Source organism: Erpetoichthys calabaricus, chromosome 5, assembly GCF_900747795.2.
Source record: "Erpetoichthys calabaricus chromosome 5, fErpCal1.3, whole genome shotgun sequence".
NCBI lineage: Eukaryota > Metazoa > Chordata > Cladistia > Polypteriformes > Polypteridae > Erpetoichthys > Erpetoichthys calabaricus.
Window position 1 is genome coordinate 194,058,322 of NC_041398.2, and position 8,046 is coordinate 194,066,367.

The window sequence follows — 8,046 nt, forward strand, 5'->3', positions numbered from 1 at the left end:
TTTAATACATAAAAACAATATTATGTAAACTCCTAATGATTATCTTTCCCTATATACGTTCAAAGAGTGTTTCTTTTCTAAACAGATAAATTCATCATCAGTTCTTATGAATTTTAGAAAATTAGCATCAGGTAAATTTAGCAATCAAAAAAGTGATATTTTCTCATTTTACAAAGGTATGATATTTGCCTGTTATTCACAGGATCACTGGTATATAAAATGTCCTAAATCAATCCATAACAACTCAATTTACTGTTGTCTCTTTTCACCTCAAAAATAACCACAAAATTTATATACACAGTTGGCATTAGTAAAAAAAATGCCACCACTACAGGTAATTCTGGAAATTTTATTCATTTGCAAAGTTAAATTATTTAATCTGGAACTTGTTTTTTCTTTATAAATATTTATAATGACTTAGAAGTAAACTACCTTGTTGACTTGATAGACCTTAACTAATGAAGTGCTGTTGATACAATTTTGTACTATCATGTGTATTTCTTTTTTATAAGCAGTGCAAACTCAGAGAAATGCAATATGAAAGATTAAAGCCATTTTGAATTATGCTATCTATATGTATGTGTCAAGTTTTAATGTTTGTGACAACAGTTTATGTGTACTTTACTTTCTGAAAAATATCTTAAGATAGAGCCTAATTACTTCTGCATGTAATATACATGTTTTATTTCATTTACAGTTACATGAAAATAATAGTTATATTTTAGTTTGATAAGGTGGAATAAAGTGATAAAAAATTACAAACAAAACTGTTAAGAAGAAAGTGTGTTGATGGGTAGAGGGGGGCACATTTATAGTTATGTTTCATATAGTGCACTATGGGTTCATCCTAAAATGTAGAAGTAAAAGGAATTTAAAAGAACTTATCAATGGACAAGTGAGGAGTAAATTCAGCAAGAACTGAAATCCATCCATCCATCCATCCATTTTCCAACCCGCTGAATCCGAACACAGGGTCACGGGGGGTCTGCTGGAGCCAATCCCAGCCAGCACAGGGCACAAGGCAGGAAACAATCCTGGGCAGGGTGCCAACCCACCGCAGAGAACTGAAATTGATTGAATAAATCAAAGGATGAATAAGTTCAGTGTTTTTACATTATTTGATGAGTTGCATTGTTTTTCTTTTTGTTTGATATTTTTATCATTTACTTCAATGGACAAGACCACATGTTTTGGTGTTATTGGCTGTGTTATGAAAAAATGTATAGCAATGAAATGTAGCTGCATTGCTATTCAAGTATGCTAAAATTAAAAAGATCTCTAACCCGCAAATCAGATGAATGCTGAAAAAACATTAATGCAATTGATAGTCTAACGTGTTTTATTTTTCTGCCAATTCCAAACTTCAGTATCCTTTAATTTACTGTATATTTTGTTATTATTTAATGATAGCAATAAATGATGCAAATTAGACTAAATGTTGGAAAACCGATAGGCCTCTTGGTGCATAGCATTGACACAATGACATAGAATGTAATTTATTAGTTAACACTTCGTTTCCTCACATTGAATACCACTATAGTGCCATATTTTACAAAACATGTATAAAACCATGCTTAGATTCCATACTTAAATTTTCATTAAAAAGGCAAAATTGGCATACATATACACATGCCAGGTCCCACGCCAAGTTCTTTTATAAATTTCAAATAAAATTAAAACAATGCATTAATAAGCTTTTGCAAGTCCTTATACAACAAAAAAGCTTGACTAGTAACAGCCGTAAGTTGAAAAAAGAACCTGTTTACAACATCATTTACCTGTTTGTCAAATTTAAGGTCGAAGTCAAAATTCATCTAGATTTCCTACATGTGACTAAATATATGGAGTGAATGCTCCCAGATTATTTGCAATTATATTGATAGATTTGGAAGGACCGAAGAGAATAACATCCATCTTGGATTTGTTTAGTTGGAGAAAATTTGATGCCATCTAGCATTTAATATGCACAAGGCACCGAAAAAGTGAAGTTATTGATGCCTTGACACCAGATTTTAAAGGAAGATAGATTTGGGTATAATCAGCATAGCAGTGATAATTGTGTTATAGTTTCTTAGGATCCTACAAAGTGTCAATATGTACAAAGAAAAAAGAACAGGTCCCAAATTGGATCCTTGTGGAACCCAACATGTAACAGGAGCTACAGAGGACAATGAGTCGCCAAACTTAACAGCAAATGTCCTGCTCTTTAGTTAAGCTGAAAACCACCTAAGGGCCGTATCCTTAATTCCCACTTATTGTTCAAGCCAATCAATGAGGATATCATTCTTAACTGTATCAAAAGCTGCACTAAGATCCAAAAGAATAAGAATAACACATTTTCCTGATTCAACTGCAGAAAGCAAATCATTTGTCACTCTCAGAAGAGCTGATTCAGTGCTATAGATTCAGATTCAGATTATTATCTGAAACCAGACTGAAAATCATCTAAAAAATCAGTCTGATCCAGAAAGTAATTTAACAGAGAGGAAACAACTTCCTTCAAAAATGTAACTAAGAAAGGTAGATTAGAAATTTGAAAATTATTAGGAAGAGATGGGTCCAAGTTTGTCTTCTTAAGTAGTGGCTGAACCACTGCATGTTTAAAACATGCTGGAACTGAGGAAGTAATTAAAAAACTGTTTATGACTGCCAAAATACAGGGACCAATTTCAATTTCTGCTTTGCTTTCTTACAATTGAAAACTATTCAAACTAATTAGAGTACCCTGTCTTAACTTTAGCTTTATATAATTGTACTTTACATTGTTTTTCACATGTGTTATCACCATTAGGAGCTTTTACAACCCAATAAAAATAACTTTTTGTTTTACATATTTAAAAATAATAGTCTCTTGTATACTGTATATTAAGCAGTTAAAATTATACTATATACCATTGTTGTATTAAAACCACTGTTTATGAAAAGAAATGAATTTACAAAATAGTATTCTACCCAGCTAAAAATTAATATGTGTAAAGTCATAACCAATTATGGGATTTATCTTACTTAATGATCATTTAAATGTAAACTTGTAAATGTGTGTGAAATAGATCATATGACAGTTTGTCAGATGAAAATAAATTACTCCCAAGATATTTATTGCTAAGCTGTATCAAAATGTAATTATGACTCGTTACAGGTATCAAAGAATTTCTTTTATTATATGTTTTTGATGAAACATAAATAGTCATTTCCAGGTTCAGTGGCAATTTTTAAGTCACCTTATGATAGCTTAAGTGAAAAAATTTTCATGATTTGATTTTGGGTTAATACTGTGAGTCAGGTTTGGTAAATGTAAATGACTGTAGCTTGTCAGGCTAAATTACAATGAAAATATAAAATCACTACATTTCAGACATGAAAAGGCAAAGGACTTTAGCTTCATAGACTGCTGTTAAGCACTCAACAAAGAAAATCTCATTTAGTAAATACATTAAAACTACAAATGATTTTAACAGTTATTTTTATCTAATTTTCAAATCTCCTTATAATATTGTTGTGGGCAGTAAAAGATAATTGAAAAATATGTTTCATCCTTCCATCTGTCCATCCATTTTATGAACTTGATTAATCCATTATGTGCATATTTGTCCAAAGTAATTTTGTTATGCTGTTGTACAGTAATTAAAAATAGAAAATGAAGTTTTGGTGTATTTTAGCATTAATTTGTTTTTTGCATTTTTTTTTTCTGCAGGCTACTCATTATAGTTTCCTAGCAACTCTTGAGGTACTTGGAAAACTCTCTTTCAGTGTACTAGTTGGCTGGATTGTTGACTGGGTTGGATTTTTCTTGAGTTTCATTGTTTTTCAACTTCTGTCTGTTGTAGCTATATTACATGTTTACAAAGCTCCAAAAACTCTTTCCTAGTTAAAAAAAAAAAATATATGGCCAAGTAATTTAATATAGTATGTAATGAAAAACATAATCAGGATTAGTATTATATGCAAAGAGTACAGGTATATTTTAATTATAGAGAATGTTTTTTTCAAAAAATGTTAAAACATCTTTATCATAAAATAAAAGTATTTTATTCTAAAAATCTAAGTAGTTACTTTTTTTCATCTTTTTATGCATATTCACAGTAGAGCCAAACACTAATTTGGTAGTCTTTTTTTCTTAGTGTCTTTTTATTCCATTTATACAGTAAAATATTCTTGTTCTTAACAAGCTATACTTCAAATGTGCAGATACAGTAGATTAATAGCAACATAATGACCACAGACCAGTGAAATTACTTGACAAATCTGTGAAGGAAGTTGGGAATGAAATACTGTAGGTAGTTAAAAGCCCCAGTAAGTCTGTTTCAGTTTAGCCCTTTTGCTGTGAAACTAACTGCCAGTATTCTCTTTCAGCATAAATGTTAATAAATGTTTTTGTCACACCAGGCAAACACTTTTCAAGCTTGATTCTTATAAGAACATCTATTAATATTAATGCAGAAAAACAATGTTGTCTCTTGCCCCAGTTTCCATATTTGTTGTACAATTAGTTTAAAAATGAAGATGCTTTTACTGCAATTCAAAGTAATTTACAAGCATAAGTACACACCTTTTAACACCAGATACTGTAATATTTTAACAGTGTATATATTAATGCATTTGTCTGATGTGTGCATGAAGAATCCAGCAAGACACACCTACACTGTATTCCACACATTTTACAGTAGCATTTTACTGTAATTAATGTTTTCAGCATGCCTAAACTGTTCACAGCAAGCAATTGTATACTAAAATACTGATGTTTCTCAGTAAAGTGATTGACAAAGCAATTTAAATATTTTCAAGACACTGCTAATAGCAATTTCACGTATGTCTTTCCAACTATACCTTTTTTCCTTCTATTGTTAGCAACATCAGTATCAGTCAGCTCACCCCGGTGATTTTTCAGTGCTTCTGTAGTCTTTTCAAAGTTTTTAACATACTATACATACTGAATTAATTTTTATTCAGTATTTCTATGTATCCATTTTGAACTCCTTGTATTACAGGTAGACACTACATCATTGTATGGTCTGTTCGATTTATTTGCAGAAGTGATTCATAATGCATATAGTAACACTGTACATCTTTGGAGTAATGCTGATATGAAAATATACAAATTTGTTTTTAAATCATAGCATGTCATTTTCTCTGTTTTTTTAATAAAATTGTTCCTTTGTTTGCATATTGTGCCTTAAATCCCTGACACTTGTAAGTTGCTGACCAGCTACTCATGGTTTACCTTATGAAAATTAATATTACATGATCCATTATATTGTATTTTTAGGTGTGATTTCTGAAAAACAAATTTTAAGGGTTTCTGTGTGTACAGCATCTATAAAATGCTTTTTCACTCTTCAGTGGATATTGACATTCTGTGTTACACTTTCTGTAAAAAGTGTTAATGACTTTTCTGAACAAGACTAGGAGCTACAGAGAAAATAGAAATTTTTTCCACACATAGTGCATTCTTTAATCCCACTGCCATGAGCTGTCCTGGAATACCCAGCTAGAAATAACCATCCCACCCTTACTGATCATTGTAAACAGAGCTGATATGTGCGCAAACAGTATGTGAGAATCAGTAAGACTGAAACCTTCAAATTTGTTTAAAAATTACAGACATTGCCAGTACGTACATGTCAGTACAGGATCTTTTTTTAATCTGAAGCAGGGACTACTGCTGTTTGGGGTCCCTACTTACTCCTTGGCTATTAGAATTTTAATGTAGTATCTTCAATACCATTAACTGTAACTTTTATCATGTATACAGTATTATTTTAAAAAATCAACGTACTTCCAATATGTTCCCATAAAATTTAGAATGTGCTGTTTCTTCGGATAACTCCATAGTTCTTGGGAAATACAGTTTACACCACATAATAAAGCAGCTTTGTTTTAAAAACTAAGTTTGTCCAGTCTCTGTGTTATAAAGAGTGCCACCATTGCTGCCACTATATCAAGAGATTTATCTGCACCCTCCACTGCACAGAAACATAAAGCCACTGCACACAAGATTTAAAACAGGAGATTTTACAGAGCACACTCAGTTATTGCCCAGCAAACTGGGCCATCATAACCACAATATACTGAGATGCACGCAGCCAGAGGGAACTGCACTGGCACTACAAAAATACTTGAGTGCAGTGATTTTAATTTTCCATTTAGAACTTCACATTAACATAAACAATTAATTGTACTTTGTCATGAAATGCTTTGAAAAAGTAATTAAGTAGACTACTTAAGTAGGTACTAAAAATATACAATAACCACCCTGCAGTGCAAGAGACAGAAAAATGGAATTAGCAACTTTCCACCAGACTAGTGGTACGTGAGCCTAAGAAGGACCATCCACTTCTTCAGCATCCACTTGCGCTGCACTGCTCAGGTCTTCATTGGCAACATGCATTCTAGCTGCTTTGTCCCTTTGTCAGAGGGAACCTATATGTCACACACATGTTATCAGAAGAGTTTGAGCTGTTAGAAAGTCAATAGTAACTCTAAAGTAACTCTAATAACCACTCATTACAACTGAGGTATGCAGAAGAACATCTCTAAATGCGCAGGACATTGAACCTTGAAGCAGATGAGCTGCAGCTGCAGGAAATCATACCAGGTGCCACTCCTGTCAGCTAGGAACAGGCAACAGAGGCTACAATTTACATGGGCTCACCAAAATTGGACAATAGAAGTTTGGAAAAACACTGCCTGTTGTGATAAGTCTTCTTCTTGCAACATTCAGATGGTAGGGTCAGAATTTGGCGTCAACAGTTTGTAAACATGGATCCAACCTGCTTTGTATCAAAGCTTCAGGCTGGTGGTGGTGCTATAATGGTATGGTGGATATTTTCTTGGCAGCCTTTGGATCCCTTAGTACCACTTGTTTAAAAGCAACAGCCTACCTGAATATTATTGCTGACAATGTCTATCCCTTTATAACTGCAGTGTACCCATCTTCTGAGGGCTACTTCCAGGATGAAAACGCACCATGTCACAAAGCTCAAATCATCTCAAACTGGTTTCTTGAATATGACAATGAGTTCACTGTACTCAGATGGCCGCCACAGTTCTCAATCCAATAGAGCACCTTTCGGATGTGGTGGAACGGGAGATTTCCATCATTGATATGCAGCTGACAAACCTGCAGCAACTGTGTGATGCTGTCATGTCAATATGGACCATCCCTGAAGCATGTTTCCAGCACCTTCTTGAATCTATGCCACGAAGAATTACAGCAGTTCTGAAAGCAAAAAGGGGTCCACCCCGGTACTAGCAAGGTGTACCTAATAAAGTGTCCAGTGAGTGTATGTCCTCTTGATTTTATTAGAAATATGTGGGCAAATGTGACACGAACTACCTAAAAGTCAGAACTTTCAAATCTGATATCATTGTTTTGACCTTAAAAACAAATAGGTAATTTAACTCCGCTTTGATTATGTGTTGCAGGTAGTGACTAAAAGAATCTGCTGAAAACATGGCCCAAATTAAGTTGCTGGGCTCAGTTTCCATAACACATTGAAGACTTTACAAAATATAAAATTGAACCTAGCCAATGTTACCCATTGCATATAAAGGATGTTCGGGTGCACATAAATAACTATGAGGCAGTAAGCTTAGCATGCATCACAGATTAAATAATGGAAGGAGTTGTTTACCAAAGGGTTTGGTAAGAACAGGTTCTTTATAGAGTTAAAGGTGGTGAATTAAAATCTGGGAAAATAATTGCTGTATCACATCCAAGTTTTGAGAGATGAAGGCTTAATTATTTACCAAAATTAGTCACTTAGTAGTCTTCTTATAATTAATTGTTTTACAGTGGAATGTCCAACAGGTCTCTGCACATTGTACTGTATCCTTTTGTACAATGTCATAGAGGTACTTTTTTCAATACTCATCAGAGACTTAAATTAAATGAGAGTGTGGAATATGTTTTTTTAATACATTGCACCCATGTGTGCTAGGTAGGAGAGAAGCTCCCGTTGTTTTCCACCTTTGTATTTCCAAGAAAGTTGTGCCACATGCTTTCAAATGCATACTAAGCTCTTTTTCAACTTGCTTACCTAGTCA

General features: G+C 33.3%; 1 protein-coding gene across 2 annotated transcripts in view; it reads left to right on the top strand.

Moving 5' to 3' along the window:
* The window catches only part of mfsd3 (major facilitator superfamily domain containing 3), a 126,376-nt gene extending 122,336 nt beyond the window's left edge, over window positions 1-4,040 (top strand). For both annotated transcript variants that reach the window (XM_028802352.2, XM_028802353.2), the window contains exon 6: window positions 3,695-4,040. In XM_028802352.2, the coding sequence (XP_028658185.1) occupies window positions 3,695-3,868 (174 nt within the window). In that variant the 3' untranslated portion in view covers window positions 3,869-4,040. The remainder of the gene's footprint in view (window positions 1-3,694) is intronic.
* Window positions 4,041-8,046: the final 4,006 nt, after the last annotated feature.